The 18,726-nt window shown below is 41.6% G+C and overlaps 1 protein-coding gene across 1 annotated transcript in view; it reads left to right on the top strand.

Moving 5' to 3' along the window:
• Positions 1-18,726, top strand: part of LOC116039684 (sodium/potassium/calcium exchanger 3-like) — an 88,819-nt gene that overhangs the window by 2,356 nt on the left and 67,737 nt on the right. Inside the window, exon 2 of the mRNA XM_031284652.2 lies at positions 7,357-7,485. Within this exon, the coding sequence (XP_031140512.1) occupies positions 7,357-7,485 (129 nt within the window). The remainder of the gene's footprint in view (positions 1-7,356; positions 7,486-18,726) is intronic.

Below are 18,726 nucleotides of genomic sequence, written 5' to 3'. Positions count from 1 at the left end.
TTGACAAAGTTTCCTTTTTTGGAGACATCATTTGAAATTGGGAAAGATTGGAAGTTGGGAAAACAGTATTACAATGCAATATATCGCAGAATATTGCAATATGTTTAAAAACGCATTAATATCGTATTGTGACATAAGTAACGTGATAATATCATAGCGTGAATTCTCTGGTGATTCCCTCCCCTATCTGACATGTATGTTAAATGATTAGTATTGCCAAAGCATCCCAATTCAATCAGACGAAACCTTGATAGTGAATACGTTTTTAATCATTGGTAATAGGAGCGTAAAAAATAAAGAGATTTCTTGTGATTTTGACTCAGAATAATAATTTCCTTAACATGTCTTTCTACTTATCTGTCTTTTTTTCTTTCTATCTATTTTTCTTTCTTACTTATTTTTCTCTCTTACTTTTTCTCTTTCTTTTTTTCTGAATTATGTGTTTAACGCTCAACATTTCCCGGGGTCATGGCGCCCCTGAGTGCAGTTCTTCCTAACGGCAAACATCTGCACCATTTGACTTGATGTCTGCATGTTCCTCTCTTTCTCTTTTTTTGACTGTGCCCCCCCCCCCAACACTCCACTTGATTACTGAGTCGGTGTCAGCTAAAGTGAGACGTATTCATCACTTTCTATGGACAGAAGGCCTGCATGAATATTCATACATACTCATGATGTGTGCATCATCAGTGGGACTCATTCCCCCTTCCCCCTCCCCCCTTCTTTTCCTCCCCATGCACTGCGTATCCTGGTTACATGGAAATGCAACAGTGCTGCTCGCTCTTTGCACGTGCTCTAAATTAGAGTTGAACAAGGAGATGACACTGGGGCGTTTAATGCATTTCCCTTGTCCCCATTGTGTTCTTGTTAAGATCCTAATCAGTTCGCCGGAATGTCAATTGAAGTTGATTATTTATGATGCGCTTAATGAAGTTCTGCTAAATTGAGCTTGGTGCTGTGGAGCTGGAAGCGGAGAACTCCACGCCTCCTCCTTACTGTGGTGCATTAATCATTCCCTCCTCTTTTTCTTCTTCTCTCCACGTGCAAGATAGCGAAAGATAGAAGGAGGGAGGGAGCGGTACAGCGCTGGCAGGCACGCACGCACGCAGATCCCACTGCTGCTGCCGCTGTAGCTGCTGAGTGTGGTGTAGTGAAGGTGAGGCCAGGTGAGAAGTTCAGCCCTGCCCCGAGGACTGTTGAAGAACTGGGCCTTTTTCATTTCATTTGAATCCCTCTCTCTTAGGCCAGGCTTGTGGTTGGCAGGGTGGAAAGGGCCGAGCGCTCCTGCTGGGCTCTCTGAAGTATGAAATTAATTCATTGGCGTTGCTGCTTTACTTGAAGAATGTGCAGATGTAGCCACAGTGGGAGCCCCACTTTGTACACTGCACTGTTGCTCCACCCACCCCGAGAGGACTTTGTTTTGGAAAAATCATGAAATTCCCCCTTCAATGTATGAATCGCGGGGGAAGGGAGGAGGGGTGAGATATACCAAACTGACACATCTGTGGTGCACTCCTCCAGCTGTGCACTACCCTGTTGTTACATAAATAATCAAAGTTTAATGTGACGGAGAAGACAACCCTGGCGCTATAAAAATAAAACGCATTGCTTGACGTGCACTTTTCTACCTGCAACATCACAGCAACACTAACATGTAACCTTTACATCGAAACGAAAAGGCCCAATTCATGACAGTAAAAGAAACGTTGGTAATATGGTGAATGTGCTGAAATACGCTAGAGCCGAAACAATTAATCACTTAGATGATTGACGGAAAATTTATTTGCTAATCGATTAATTGTTTCACTCATTTTTAAAGGAGAATTCCGGTCGATTTCAACACGTAGCTCTGTTGTTTGTTGTCACGAAGTGCTGTTAGTAGGGAGAAAAACGAAAATAATTGGTGTTGCCTACAACGAGTTATCCTCAACCACGATTTCTCACCCATGTGGCTGAAACGGGGCAGGTTTTAAACGTGCTTTCAGCCTCTTAACATGTTCGAGATGTCATTACAAGTGCCTACCCATGTGAAGTGATTCCTTCTGAGTGAACACAGTGAATCTGACTGCAGTAGATGTGAAAGAAATGCATTCAAGTTCTGCTAATTCATACCTCTGTTTAGTTCTGGTGTTGAGACGGCAAGGCGAGTGCTTAGGGACCGTCTACAAACTACAACACCGAATTTCTTTTTTCAAAAATAGGCATATGCTTATTTTTTAAAAGTAAGTGCTGTAGTACAACTAGCAGGGGACAAGTTATAATTGAGGTGAGTTTGGAGACACTACCATATTTAATCATTAGATTAATACATATTTTTGTATCTCTTTTTGGTGTTGTACTCTGTAGACGGTCCCTAAGCACTCGTCTTGCCGTCTCAACACCGGAACTAAACACAGGTATGAATTAGCACAACTTTTATGCATTTCTTTCACATCTACTGCAGCCCTATTCACTGTGTTCACTGGGAAGGAATCAGTTCACATGGGTAGGCGCTTGTACTGACATCTCGAACATGTTAAGAGGCTAAAAGCACGTTTAAAACCTGCCCCGTTTCAGCCGAAAGGGTGCGAAAGCTAGCAGTAGCATAACTCGTTGTAGGCAACACCGATTATTTTCATTTTTCTCGCTACTGACAGCACTACGTGACAACAAACAACATAGCTACGTGTTGAAATCGACCGGAATTCTCCTTTTAAAACAAATATGCCAAACCTTCTCTGGTGTTATTCTGTCCAAGTGAGGCTTATTGTAAACTGAATAGATTTGGGTTTTGAACATTTGACATTTTAAGACTCTACGTAGGGGTCTAAGGTTTTTTGATGGGCATTTTTTTCACTTTTCGTCAACTCTGGTAATATGGTAAACGGTGTTGGGAAAGTTACTTCCAAAATGTAATACATTATAGATTACCAGTTACTGTCATTTGAGAGTAATTAGTTATATTACAATATAACTGCACATATCCCCCCCCCCCCTTTTGTCATCACCACCACTCACCCAGACAAAAATCAAGAAAAGATGACACAGTAACTACATTACAATATTCAAGACCATACAACAAAATAGACAGTAAACAATAAAGCAAATGAACATATGTATAAATGATAACACCATAAGCCCATCATACTCGTATCTCCCCAGCACAAAGCTTCTTAGGAGCCATCCAGAAAGCTCAGGTACTTTCCCCATTTTCTAGTGTAGACATCCAATCTGGCAAACCGTTTCTATGATATGTCTTCAAACGCCGCCACCCTAGCCATCTCACAAGCCCACTCCTGGATTGACGGCACCCCTTCATTCTTCCATCCTCTTAAAAAAAAAATCTGTCTGGCTATCATTAAACTAGTGTGGACCCAGCTTCTTATGTGTTTATCCATCCTGCTTAGGATTGACCCAGAACAAATAATCTTGGGCTGAATGGAACCTGGGTCCCTGCAATCAGACATAGGTTATCATGTATCCTGGTCCAAAATTCCTGAACCTTATCATAGGACCATTGGACATGAAGTAATTGGCCGTCCTGGCGAAGTTGCAAATATATAAAAAATAAAGACCAAACTGCTGTACCACATCCTTAAAGGATTTCAATATGCCACTGAGATACAGGGGGAGGGGTCTACCAATACATAACTTTGGATTTTGCCAAAAACTTGATAAAGTATTTAGATATAGATCGAGATCAAACTTTGGTCCAAACGATATTTAGCCGGACCAATTGATATAGGCCTATCACAGACATATCGCCACTATCAGTATCGAGGTATATGTTGTCCGATATGCGTCATTATGACATTTTTTCACAGAACATATAATGCAGAACACGATGCTTGGAGTGATTAAGAAATGGTCTCATTATGTAGTTCTTTATTTAAATGGTCAGCAATTGACTGACATTGAACATACAGTACTGATGTTTATTTAGATATTTTATTTTAATTTATTCTTTATTTTCTCAGTGTTTATTTATTGACAGTGTATGTAAAATGTATATTAATGTTAAATATTCTTTAATAAAGTTATTTGTTTAAAGCATAACTCTCGCCAAAATGCAACCTAGGGTCTTTTTGTGAATATAACCGAGTCAAACTTTCGTATAATTAGGACGGAAACGCCACTTTTAACATTTAACGTATTCTCGTTTTCGGTCAAATGGCCTTTTGAATTGGAGTGCTAGGGGCACTACTATGATAGCATCAAAATAGCTATTTTTAAAACACAACATGAAACTTTGCTTGAACTCTTTTTGACTGGCAAGAAGATGGCGGATAGCGTAAACAACAACTGCTAAAGTGAGTTGTTCAAAATGTTCTCAATGCTGGAGTTCATGTGTAGAGTACGACGGAGCATTAGAGCCACATCAAAGAAACAAAAATAAGGAGGAAGATATTTTTTTTATTTATTTTGCATTTCGAGAATAAAGTCGAAATGTCGAGAATAAAGTCAACATGACGAGAATAAAGTTGAAATACTTTTTCGAGAATAAAGTCGAAATGTCGAGAATAAAGTCAACATGACGAGAATAAAGTTGAACTATACCATTTCGAGAATAATGTTGAAATGTCGAGAATAAAGTTGAAATGTCGAGAATAAATTCAACTCCTTTATCAATTAATAGAGCGACTGTCCGCCATGCCAGCTGCCATGTAGGAAACATCATAGATATGGGTTACGTCCTTGGAGTGTCGCGCTCGCCTGAGCTCCACTCCATCAGGATCAGACAAATCAATTGTCTTATTGTGTCTTGTGATACAACATATGTGTAGGTGTAACCATCGATACCCTTGCATCTGTCCATTACAAGCTATTTCAGTTGGCCACCTCTTCCAAGTTTGTGTGGTTTCTCCTTCTGAACAGACGCAATTTTCGGCACAATCTCTTCAAATTCCTAATACTTATCATCATACTGTGTTTATGTGCTAAAAGAGAAAGAGTTCATGCATTTTGTAGAATACTATAGGTAATATAGCTAGTAGTTTGGTTTATTCTCAAAAGTCCGACTTGATTCTTGAAATATCAAATTTTTTCTCGACATGTCGACTTTATTCTCAACATTTCGACTTTATTCTCGAAAAAGTATTTCAACTTTATTCTCGTCATGTTGACTTTATTCTCGACATTTCAACTTTATTCTCGACATTTTGACTTTATTCTCGACATTTCAACTTTATTCTCGAAAAAGTATTTCAACTTTATTCTCGTCATGTTGACTTTATTCTCGTCATGTTAACTTTATTCTCGACATTTCGACTTTATTCTCAAAATGCAAAATAAATAAAACATCTTCCTCCTTAATTTTTTTCCCTTGATGTGGCCCTAATGCTCCGTTGTAGTAGAGCCCCTGGTGATACTTCGAGCAAAGTTTCATGTTGTGTCGAGCCTTCTTAGTGTTTTAAAAATAGTGATTTTGATGCTATCATAGTAGTGCCCCTAGCTCTCCTATTCAAAAGGCCATTTGACCGAAAACGAGAATACAGTGAACCTTGAAAGTGGCGTTTCCGTCCTAAATATACTTTTAAACGAAAGTTTGACTCGGGTACATTCACAAAAAGACCTTAGGTTGCATTTTGGCGAGAGTTACGCTTTAAGAAAGCAGACTTCTGAGTAACAAGTCAGTGCATAATCGGTGGACAAAATCGGTATTCAGATATAAAAGGTCCATTTTCATTCAAGCCGAAAAAATTCACTTTATTGGCTACTACTTTATTGGCTAATACTCGATTGTTAATCTGTGAGTTTTCCCGCTCTGAAATCTGTATATGGGTCTGAAAAATCCTATATCAGACAGCAGGGTTTTTCCTGTCCCAGATTGGGCCTTTGGGGGGGGCGACTATGCACGACAGTAAGCATGATCGGTCCGCGTACAATAAAGTGATTAGTCTGTGTTACCTTATTTGGCAGAAATCTACGCATTTTCCTGTTATTTCTGACAATTTGATAAACAAAAATGTATATGATGCTTGAGTAAATAAAACCCCAATTAACAAAACTGGTTAAAAAAAAAATCATATTAACATTTAAATAAATCACCGGAAGAGTCCGGTACAGCCCGACCCTGGAGTTAACACTAAGATTAGCTCTCCTATTCAAGTTTATGTTTTGCTTGTTCAACGGTTGTTTAGAGAGGGTTTGATTAGCTTTTTTAATTTTTCTATTGTTATCATTTTGGTGCTGGTGATTTTCCTTTGGGGCTGGCTAAAACCTCTTTACGGGGCGCCAAAAATTCCTCTATGCAGGAAAAACCCTGAGTCAGGCTCTAGTATTCTCAGAACATGAGAACGGCGCAGATGGACTTGATGAGATGTTTCTACTTGCAGTGTGATTTCCTTATTATTTACATTGTCACCAGGCCCTCATCGCACTTCCTGACTTGCCTCAAAACTGCTTTGGTAGCCCACCTGGTTGAGCGTCACGTGCGCCCCATGGACTAAGGCTCAGGCTACATTTACTATACATTGCTACGTTTTGGTTATTAAGCGACGTTTTTCAGCCAAAAGCGATCTCCGTACACACAAGTATTTTTAAGTCCAGTAGAAGAACTAATCTACGTTTAAACTAACCCGCCCAAACCGCATTTCTCATCAACATTTTAGTATACCGGGCATGTGCGTGCCGGGGTAAACAGGAGGCAGCATGTATACGCTGCCCGTTGCTGGTAGTTGCCATGGTAACATTAGTAGCTTAGTCTCTTAGACCCAATCAGGCGGTGAAAGGTCGGCGTCAGTGTCGGTGTTGCCAAAGGTCTCCAGTTGCGGCCGTTGAGACTGCAACAACAACCCCGCAGATTCTAAACCTAAACGGGGTCAGAAAAATGTCTCCGGTTTAGGGGCTCTGAAACTCCAGAGCAGTGTGAATGCGAGGTGTAAATGTAGTGAAAGATATTCGTTTTCAAACCAAAACGTAGCCATGTAAATGTAGCCTCAGTCCTCACCGCAGCGGCCTCGTGTTCCATTCCGACCGCGGCCCTCTGCTGCATGTTTTTCCCCCCCCCCCCCCCTCTCTCTCTCTCTCTCCCACTATTCTTCATCTGTCCTATCAAATAAAGGCCAAAAAAAATGTCTGACACAGATCGGGACCGAGACTTTTTAGAGTCATTGCGCAATGACCTTGTATGGTTATTATCACACCTTTACTACAGTTTCTGATATAAATCATAACTTTTGCTATTTCCTTTTACCCATGCTCATACTACTCAAAATGTTTTTCTTTTATCAGTACTGAAACTCAGGTATCTTATCACAGTTTCACACTCAAGGTTCTGTGTATAAAAACGCTCATCTAGATGTTTGTAGCCGCACTGAGACGTCTTTGAATCTATTGGGGGAAAGTCGACTTTAAACTGTGATAAACATCCTCCAGGTTTCCATGTGTCCGGCCACGGCAGCGACGGGCAGGAGAGATGGACAGGGAGGAGGCTACTGCAGGAAATGGACAACAGCAGCCTAGAGGACATGGAGAGTGAAGAATCTAAGAACTGCACGGCTCCAGGTAAGACGGAGACAGGATGAAAGAAAGAGGACACCCAAGTGTTCTTCCCCCCCTCCCTCCTTCTCTCTGCCTCCCTCCAGAACAAAGAGAGGGAGATGGAAAAAAAAAAAAAAAAAAAGGGAGCGAGAAAGTGAAAAACAAATGATCGCCCCAAATGTTCTGTCTTTCTACCCTCTCTGGTCCCCCTATTTTCTCTTCCTGATGTGGGGTAACCCAGATTGTGAGGTCAGATGATTTCCCACGAGCACGGGCTACAGCAGGCAGTGACATTCTGGCTGCCTCAGCGGGGTTTTTTTTCGCGCTTGGTCTCCGTCACATTTTTTTTTTTTCTTCTTTTTTCTCGGATCCTGCAGATATCATTCTCACGTCCTCCACCTAAGCGTTCCCTCTCTGCCTCGCACCAAGTCTCTTTTCATCTCTCCCATTCCTTTCCTCTGTGTTTCCCTTTCTGTTTCCCCCCCCCCCCCCCCGCGGTGGCCACATCTCAGAAAGAAAAATCTCTGTTTCCATGGCGACCTTTTATCTTATCGTCAACCAGCAACTTCTCGTCGAGGCGCTCAAGGATAGCGCGAGGATGCTTGGAGGACTTTTGGCTGGCTTCTTTTTTGTAAAGTTAAAAAAAAATCACTGTCGCGTTAGAAGCATTGAAACAGGCCACATGTAGGTGACTTTAGTCAATGAAATGAAATGCTTTCACGTCATTTAAAAGCCTGTCTTGTCATGTAATCCAGCCAGTTTCTCCTTGGATCTAGGGCTGCACGATATGAGGAAAATATCTTATTGCGATTATTTTGACTGATATTGCGATAAGATTCACGATGTTGGAGGGAATGATCATTTTTGTATCATTTTTCTCACATTTTCATTGAAAAATATTAAAATTAAAATGATGTGAGTTGTGCAATGATCTGTACCAAACAAAGATTTTTTGCTGTGGGACAGGATAGGATTTGTAGGCCGGGACGTCTCTGCAACACCACAATACCTAATTCAGAATGGTTTGACACATATTGCGATTTCGATAAAATTGCCATTAATTGTGCAGCCCTAATTGGATCAGTCCTTATGCATGCATGGACTCCATGCACTCCACCATTACCCATATCTGTTGCTATTTTTAGATGGAACTAAGAGATGGAAGGACATTTGATGTTCACTCAGTGTTCACTGCAGGTCACACTGACATTTGTTCTTTTTTACCTTGAGCACGAGTCGATTGGCCTCGCCATCACAGGGAGGGGCCGCATCTCTCCTGAGCTTATTGGGCAAAATGGCCGTCATCAATCTTCTTTCTCTCCTCTCCCAAGGTCGGCGCTGTCGTCTATAAAGGGATCCGTGGTCAAAGGTCAACTTATTTTCTTATCCTGCTTATTATACAGTAGCTGCCCTCGTCTCCTCTGAGGCTAAATTTAACGCTCATACCCTGATGTCGTTAGCTCTTGCCACCCTCTTGAGAACGGCAAGGTTTTTGCTGAAAGAACAACTTATTTTCTGGATGTGTTGCCCCCTCTGATGATGCGCTCCTCTCCCCGGTATAAGACATAAAATGTACCCTTGTGGGGAGTTAGTGAGTTATTCTTCATTCGACCGTTGAGAGGGAAGAATCTGTGTGTTTTAAAAAGGATGGTGGCTGTGTGAAGGGAAGGACGTCGAAGCAGAACGCATGGGCTGTAAAGTGAGAGCAGTTGCATTTTAGTAGGTTATGTTCAGGGCTGCAACTAATGTTTTCTAATGTCAAAAACGTGTAAAATAAATTAAATAATTCTGCAACAACTTACTAGAGTCCCAGGTTGAAAGGACTTTTTTTGTCCAACCAACTGACTAAAGGTTTTCTCTTTGACACAGCCCAGTATCCCGAGGAATTACGTTCATTCTAGTCTCGCATTGCCCGACCTCACAGCATCGGGATGGGAGAAAAACGTGCTCTGGTTTATTGGCATTTCTTTAAACCAATCACAATCGTCTTGGGCGGTGCTAAGCGCCGGACAGAGCAACGGCGCCTCTGCAAAATAGCCTCAGGAAGGAACTTGTTTTGGTGGAACATGTGTACGTTCAAAAGTTGTTTTAGTCGTGCAACAGAAAACTCAGATTGGACAGATAGTCTAGCTAGCTGTCTGGATTTACCCTGCAGAGATCTGAGGAGCAGTTAACCATAGTCCTCAGAAATCCACCGGAGTTTGAATTACAACAAAGAAAGCGGAAGGTGACAGACATCCGGCGGAATTTCCGGGGGCACCTGAACAATCCCGGAAGTGAAACGTCATGCATATAGACTACGTCCATTCAGACCCAATGCAAGAAGTAGTGTGCCTTTTATGTAGCAAGGCAGAAAGTAAGCATGTAGAGGTGTAATGTATCCGACATTCATGCGGGAGACCGCAGTTTGCGTCCCGTCACAGACCTGCTCATGAGGTTCACTCTCATTTAGTTTTTTAACCATAACCATAATGTTTCCCTAACCTTAAAGAGGAACTGATTTTACACATCAGAGTGTGTTTACAGGTGCTGTGGAGTACTACTACATACACGTTTAAAAAAAAGTTGTATAAAGTCTTTTAAAGCCTCCAGAGGGAGCTGCGCTAAAACTAATCATTTACTTCATGTGATGTCACTTGAGTCAGCATTCAGAGTTTGAAAAAAAAAAAAAAAAAAAAAAATGGAGTTTTTCATTTCTGTTAATTGGCTAATCTACTTCGACTAGTTATTTGCGTGATCGAGTTGTGTGTGTGATCATGGAGAAGCTTGCACAAGCATTTGTGCTAGGGCTGCACGATATGAGGAAAAGATCTAATTTTAGAGATTATTTTGACTGATATCGCGATTGCGATATGATTCACGGTATTGGAGAGAATGCTCATTGTTGTATCGTTATGTTCATTTTCATTGAAAAATATTTTAAAAAATGATTATAGTGTGATTTTTGCGAGGATCTGTACCAAACAAAGATTGTTTCTTTAGTCTTTAGCCTGTAGGATACGATTTGACAGTTTGACACATATTTTGCCATTAACAAATATTGCGCCCCACCTGTGATTTGGATATTGCACTAGTCCATATTGCGTGTTTGATAAAATTGCGATTAATTGTGCGGCCCTAATTTGTGCAAAACCAGATTGCGTGCGTGTGTATCCACAGCTTGCCAGCCACAGAGTAGAGCACAAGCCTGGCTGATGAGGAAGTATCCCAACATGAGCTCTGTGTTCTGGGAGGATGCAGCACGGCGGAGGCACTCACTGATTGTTGCCTGAAATTAGAGGCCTGCTGATCAAGTGCTCGAAAGATGAGGGAGAGAGACAGTCGGAAAGCAGAGACGGAGAGAGAAAGGCCCTCATTTGCTAATTTCCCCCCTCCCAGCCACACACGAAACAAGCCATCATACCCATCATTACAGCTCCCTCCCTGATTTTAATTGTGAGGGGCCCCGCCGCTTCTACGGATTTCTTGTTTATTCCCCCCACCCCCTCTCTATCACTTTATCATTTCTCACTCAGGGGGAAAAGAGAGGAAGCACAGACAGCGGCTGGTAGTAATGGTTGAGATTGGTTACATCTTAACTTTCAGGCATTAGTTTTCCCTTGAGGATTACAAATTGCTAAAAAAAATGTCAAAGAGAGATTGCTGGTTGGAAAATGGGTGGTGAGTTCACATGCTGTGTGTGTGTGTGTGTGTGTGTGTGTGTGTGTGTGTGTGTGTGTGTGTGTGTGTGTGTGTGTGTGTGTGTGATTGTGTGTGTTTCTAACTGGGGAGGTGAATACAAGCAATCATACCCAAAAAGAGCCCTCTCTTTCTTGCTCTTGACAAGAAATGGAAAGCAGGAGTTGTTCATTTTAATGAATTTGCTGCCCAAATCTAGTGTGCGAGGCCACATGTACTTTGATGCCCCACGTGTATTCTGGGAAATAAGAAAAAAAAATTCATTACTTTTTGAAGAAGTCTGAGCAATGTGGAGATTAGTCATAGTCTAGTTTTCATCTGCAGTAGGCCTGCAACTAACGATTGTTTTCATAGTCGATTAATCTGTTGACTATGTTCTCGATGTTCCATTATCTTTGTGACTATTATTGCCACTGTTCATCACATCCCCAACCGGCACAGTCAGACACCGCCTACCAAGAGCATGGGTCTGTCCGAGGTTTCTCCCTAAAAGGGAGTTTTTCCTCGCCACTGTCGCACTATGCTAGCTCTTGGGTGAATTACTGGAATTGTTGGGACTTTATAAATTATAGAGTGTGGTCTAGACCTACTCTATCTGTAAAGTGTCTCGAGATAACTCTTGTTATGATTTGATGCTATAAATAAAATTGAATTGAATTGATTAATCGATTAGTTGTTTGGTCTATAAAATGTTGAAAAATGTCAATTGGTGTTTTCCAAAAGCCCAAGACAGGGCTCCAGACTGCGACCAAATGGTCGCATTTTGCGACTATTTTTTGAGACAGTGCAAGTATTTTTTTTCCAACTACTCGCACATGAGCGACCTGCAAATTTGACATTTATTTTTATTTCATGTTGAAAAAATGAGGGGGGAGTGAGTCTGCCAGAGTGGGCCAATGCGTATGAGAGTGGGAGGGTCCGGGAGTGATTAGTCAACTGCGTGGCTACGTCATCTACACTCACGTGTCTCGCCTTCGTGGCGTCACACTCATCGTCCGTAAAAGTCAGCCTTGGCGAAATGAACCACTGCCGCATTATTCCATCTACGGCTCCTCCTGTACCAGAGCCAGGCCCTTCACAACAGCAAATTGCAGACAGGGTTTCCGTGGGGGTCTTAAAAAGTCTAAAAAAGTCTAAAATTTCAAAATCAAAATTTTAGACCTTAAAAAGTCTTAAATTCGCTGAAGCATTGTGTCCTAGGTCTTAAATAATTTTAAACCGGTCTTAATTTTCCTATGTCCATGTAACGCTACCTCTAATGCTCATTGAAATGTCCCGCAGCGCTTTAGAATGTTTTTATTTTGTGGTGTTGTAGTTAACCCTAGTCCAAATATAATTCGCTGTATTACGACTACAAATGAGACCAACATGCAACTTATATTGCAGCCAATCTAGACACCAGTCCTATAATGCCAACGAGGACATTGAGGGATTGTTCCAGACAATGTTTCCGGACTCTGATATCTGACTTTGTTTTTGATGTCGTGATATAGGTCTTAAATTTCATTCATAATGGTCTTATGGTCTTAAAATGGTCTTACAAAGTCTTAAATTTGACTTGGTGAAACCTGCAGAAACCCTGTGTCGAGGTCTACAAGAGGCCGTGGTGAAAAAGGCAAGAAGACACTGTTTCCAACAGTGTCACATACACCCACACACTCTTTCTTCCTCCTCCATCAAATGCACACACCACCACAGTCCCGATGCATACTTTTCTTTCAGTCCTTCTTTCTAAAGCACAGGTGGCTGAGCAGCTCTGTGTACAGTAGCATTGGCTGTGTGATTAGGCAGATAGCGGTCTGGGTACCCCCGTACATGTGACTGCTCTCTCCAGGGGTCTTTCCCCGGAGGCTGTCCTCCTCCGTTATTAAACATCCTCTCAGCTCAGCTCCGACGCAACACTCCATTTTAGGATAGGAGGCTGCTATGACTTAATCAGGGCTCCCCTATGATAAATGTGATGTGTGTGCGCGCATGCGTGTGGCTGCGAGGTAAACCGTTAGTAGGGTAGAGTCGTTAGGAATAGTATTGATTAACGCGAGGGTGCTGGCCCTGCATGGTTTCTGCACCGAGTAGGAGTGAGTGTGTGTGTGTGTGTGTGTGTGTGTGTGTGTGTGTGTGTGTGTGTGTGTGTGTGTGTGTGTGTGTGTGTGTGTGTGTGTGCGCGCTTGTTTGTTCAGGCTTGCCTCACTTCACGTGGGCAGCCTCCTCGCTCCTTTACCATGTGCCAGAGGCAGGTAAGTAAGCATCGCCATAATACAGCTGATGAATTAATCAAATCATTAAAAAAAGATCACTCCCTAATACCTCGACAAGAGACCTCCACTAATCAAATGAAAAAGTGACCCAGGGAGCTCCCGGAAAGATTTCCTTTGAGAAATCAAGTCTGCCATGTTCCAATATGAGCTGTGAGTGGGCTGCTGCTGCCTTTATCCAACACAATGGCAACAACTGTAATAACAGTTGCAGATGGTGGCAAAGTTCTTTCATAACTGCCTAACGTGCAGATTGGCAAAGTCATCGTGTTGTGTTATTGCAGCAGCAGGAGCTCCATGCTCTGGGGAATAAGAGCAATCCATCACAGCAATTAGCTCAGCGAGCGCCAGACTCCTCTCTACATCAGCTCCCGCTGGTTCTCTGCCTGTTTCCCCCCTCACTTTCTCTTACTTTCCTGTACGTAGAACATTTATCTGACATTATGTTTTGTTTGTCTCTTGCTGCTTTTCCCCCTTTTTCTTCATTTCTTTTGTCTTGCCACACAGACAGAAAATGCTTCCTAGTTCCTCTGCTGAATTATAGAGCCCGTGTTGTTTGCCAACAGCAGAAGTGGCACGACACACCTTTTAAAGATTCATCCTGCTGGTGTGACTTTGAGCAATGTTGAGGCCGTTTCCTGAGTGCCACAATCATCCGCCTTTACTGCCGCTTTCCAAAGAGTTTGGAAGAACATAAAGGCTCTCCGACAAAGTATGGTTCTGAACAGCATGCTGAGTATATTGTTAAACTGGGTTGCAGCGGGCATTTTTGGCATTTTATACCTTTATTAGAGTAATCGACAGCTGACAGGATATGAGGGGGAGAGAGATGTAACAAAAGTTCCTGGCCAGACTCGAACTGGCGAGGTTTTGATTACATGTTCATGGTCTTTTTTTTAACCATTTTTGTCCTGCTTATTCCCCATCTGTCTTTGCATTTACCGTTCATTTTGAACTTGATAAATGCTCTGTATTGTTTTTCTGAAACTTTGACATGCTCCTCTTTACTCATTGGCCGACCGTAAAAAAAAGAAATGTCATTATTGAGATTAAGGGGCTGCTGTAATGAGAGCTATTCCTTCTAAATCTCAAATGGATGTAATAAGTGAATGAGTAATGAGGAGGGGTGTCATGATTTTGATGGAAGATCGAGGATTGCCGACTCACCCAGTGTATTTCTCTCTCCACCCCCGCCTACTTGCGCACGTACGAAGAAAAACAACAACAGACACAGTGTAACTGTAACCGGCAGATAGCATGCAGCTAAAGACACAGAGTAACGTTAGCTTACTGGTAGCCTGTAGCTGCACTATTTCAGGCACCATGGCCACTGCTGGAGTCAAGAGATAACAGAGAAACAACAGAACTGGAAAAATCCTCCTGCTTCCCTGAAGTCCCTGGGGTAGCAACATTTTGCCTTCCCGTGAGTGAGTTAACAGACAACCACCGGCAAAGCCTGTGGGCTCCGACATGGTGCGTTCAGGCGCCCCTCGTTAAACTTATAGTGCATTCAATTGCAACTCGTAAACTCCGGGGGAAAAAAACTTCAAACTGGTGTTGTTAAGTACCCTTCTGCCATCTAGTGGCTCTTATTGTGACATTGCCATCACTGCTTAAAAATCCAGCTGCACCAAGGGATAGGCATTTAAACAGCTAAACTGAATTATTGTCCTAAGAAAGAGGGAAATAGTTGCGTAATTTGATTACATGTAAACATAACTTATGGATGTACAGCTGATTACCAAAACCTTGATTGATTGATTGATATGGATATGAATAAAAGTTTAACTGGAGAAAGTGACTCCAGAAACTGACGAGAAGCACTCAGCTAGAGAGAAGAGGTATCTCTCTAGTCTATTGGAGTTGTTGGAGCTATCAAAACTCCGTCCACTTGCGGTTGTACAGTGGTGTTACAGAGTGGAGCTTCTTTTTTGCCCATCCGGGTGCGGTCAGCTCAGGATGTCTCTAACAACGAAGTAAGGTTCAGTCAATCCAACCATTATTTTGTTACAGTGTTTTCATTAGTTGTATGGAAGTGAGGTATGGTTGATACTAACAAACCAATGATCACATACTTTTAACTCAGTATTTGATGCAATTATTATGAGAATTAGAACTGTAACAATTAGGGCTGTCAATCGATTAAAAAAATTAATCTAATTAATTCCAGACTCTGTGATTAATTAATCTAAATTAATCGCATACATAATTAACGGTGCCTGAACCGATACTTTTTAAGAAAGTAAAAAAAGAAAAGAAAACAAAGGGTACTAAACAACAGTTGGTGACATTAAAGAACGGCTTGTTTATTGCTAAGGACATATGGTCAAAAATACATTTTTAATAATAATGTATAACAATAACAATAACTTATTTCACTAGTAAATTGCTGTTGAACGACAAAAACAACCACCAAGGACATTTACAATAACTTCAAATGCACCACGAAGCTGTAGTTTACCAGTTTCATTGAACGCACCGTCTGTGTTGTTTTTCCGACGGCAGCTGCAGATTGTTACATCCCGCTGTTGAGTCACAGTCCTCTACAGTGAAACACAGTCAAACTTTACACCGTTTAGCGTTAGCTGTCAACATTGTAACCGTGTTTAATCCAGCTACTAGCTAGCGGTAGGCTAACGTTAGCTGCTGTCGAGTATAGTGTTAACTAGCTAGCGGTAGGCTAACGTTAGCTGCTGTCGAGTATAGTGTTAACTAGCATCACGTGCAGCGGTGTTTGTGTTGCCTGTATCGTCTTCAGAGCACCAGAGAGAAGTGCAGACATATCAGTGGCACCAGATTTCGGTAGCCAGGGTTGGCAGGAAGAAGATTTTTACAAGTAAATGTTCCAGTTAATGATCCAGGCAGCACATTCTCATCTCCCTCCTTCATTTTCAGTCCAATGGTGGCTAGAACGGCTCCGGGTCAAACGTCAATATGGAATGGATTAATCTGCGTTATTTTTTCTCAGATTAATTAATCGAAATTAACGCGTTATTTTGACAGCCCTAGTAACAATACCAAATGTTGCTGTACAATTTAATTGTCTCTGAAATAATTGCGATTAACAATATTGTTTCTTTTGGTCAAATTTTAAAAGGTGTATTAATTTCTTACTTTTTTAAACAAATTCAAGTTTTGGATGAATTCCAGGATACATCTTTTGGTTAAATCACTGTCATGTGACCCAGATAATGTAATAACAAAGGTACACAGCCTATGAAGTAATCCCCGCCTCTTTATTACCATAAAGCATCTTTTCTAACTGTATCCACGCCTTGTCGTTTTTGTTGCTATGAATGTGTTTATGGTCAAGTGCCAACAACTAACAATTGAAATAATATAATCACTTACTGTATATAATTACAATTTGGCAAATCTAAAACAATTACCAGTCATACGCCTTAAAGGTCTCATTATGCTTTTTGGCTGTTTCCCTTTCCTTTATTGTGTTATATATCTTTTTGTGCATGTTATAGGTTTACAAAGTGAAAAAGCCCAAAGTCCAGCCCAAAGGGACTTACCATCTCCAACAGAAAACTGTTCACAAACTGCTCCAAACAGCTCTACTGTAGTCCAGCCTTTACTTCTGTGACAAACGTGCATCACTTTGTAACACATTATAACGCTTGCCTAGCTGCTAGCATGGAACAACCTCATGCTCTGCAACTGACTGGCTAGTAGTCCTTACCTAGCTACTGCGCATGTGCGACTCCCAACAAAGGTGGAATAGAAGTGTGATGCCTCACGCTGTAGCTAAAACAAAAGAGCTCAACACACAGGGTGAAAAGAGGAGCTGCAGCAATGTGCAGTACAACAAATGTTTTTTGAAAATTAAACCATGTAAACCTCTTCTGGTACAACCTCTAAATACAATTATGAACCTGAAAATGAGCGTCATATGAGCACTTGAGCTAATGTTAGCAATTAATTGCGGTTAAACAAAGACACGACTAAGTAAAAAATTGACAATTAGACAATTATGTAATAATTGTTACAGGCCTAGTGAGAATATTTAGAGACTTGACTGTTTATTGGTGTTTTGATACATCAATGGCATGCGTCTATTAGTGTTTTGATACATCATCAATGGCATGTCTTTCAGGTCTGGGATATTACCAGGCCACTGAAGGCTGACTTTTCCCCTCACTTTTTTTGGCTCATTGTGCTGCTCTTACACAATGCATTTTCACACTAAGCAGGTAAAGCCTGTTCACCTCACAAATTGATGTGGCTGCATGATTTGTTTCCTGTACCATTATGAGTCTTCCATTCTTTAAACCAAAATCACAGATGGTTTTGAGTGGTGCCCTCTACATGGTGCATCACATTACAGCAAAAAAACTCAACTTACCCTTTACCTTTGCAGCAAGATCTCCAAGATACTCTGAGATTGTGTCAGAGTGTGAGAAGGTTCCTGAAGTTGAAGTCTGCAGTTATCATGTGAACTTTACGCTCTTTAGAAATCAGCTTTGCATCATTCGCGCTAATTTGAACCTCTGGTTTGTGTGTTTATTCGCCCCAAGCAGACAATGTACTGTACTGTAACTGTGCAGACGTTAGACGTAAACGAGCTAGCAACGGGTCCACCTACTGCGTGTGTGGGAGTGTGTCTGTTTTTGTGCAGCTCAGCCTCTGGCTGATCTCAGAATTCACCAGGATCTGTTACTTTCCTCCAATCTCTCTCCTTTTTTCCCCATCTCTTGTAGATATACAGTGTGGACAGTTGAACAAGCACATAAATCCATGCAAATTATCTCAGGTGATACCTGAAGGAACTGTAGGGTGGTGATGGGAATGGTTCAGGTGGAGTGAGGGTTTGGGGAACAAACAGAGTCTCGGTCAGAAGACGTCAGGTGATATGGAGTGATGAATGAAGCAGGGAGAAGGCAGGGTTTGATGCAACACCAGTGTTTCTTTATTTTATCATTCATGTTGAATTTGATGCATTGCATTGTCTGTGTGCTGCAGAAAGGGATAACAAAGAGATACGTAAACACGTAAACTCATGAAGACGCACACAGGATGCATTGGAGTGCCGGCAGAGAGTGCAAAGAATGAGCCAAAGGGGTCACAATCAATTTATAGGCAACAGGTGAGCGTGGTCAGGTGGCAGGTGGCAAAAGTATCTTTGAAAGAGTGAAATGGAGTGGAAAGGAAATGGAATGGCAGGAGTCTTTTCAATACCAACAAGTTTTAACTCTAGTTTTTTACAAATAGCCAACATGTATTTTTTTCAGTCAGTTTGAATGCTGCAACTCCACAAAATTAAGAACAACTTAAACAGGTTGGGAACCTCTGAGTGTAAAGACAATGAATTTGAACACAGTCAGCG

The sequence above is a fragment of the Sander lucioperca genome, chromosome 4, assembly GCF_008315115.2.
Source record: "Sander lucioperca isolate FBNREF2018 chromosome 4, SLUC_FBN_1.2, whole genome shotgun sequence".
NCBI lineage: Eukaryota > Metazoa > Chordata > Actinopteri > Perciformes > Percidae > Sander > Sander lucioperca.
Note: the sequence above shows the minus strand (reverse complement) of the source record. Positions and strands in the feature narration are given on the sequence as shown.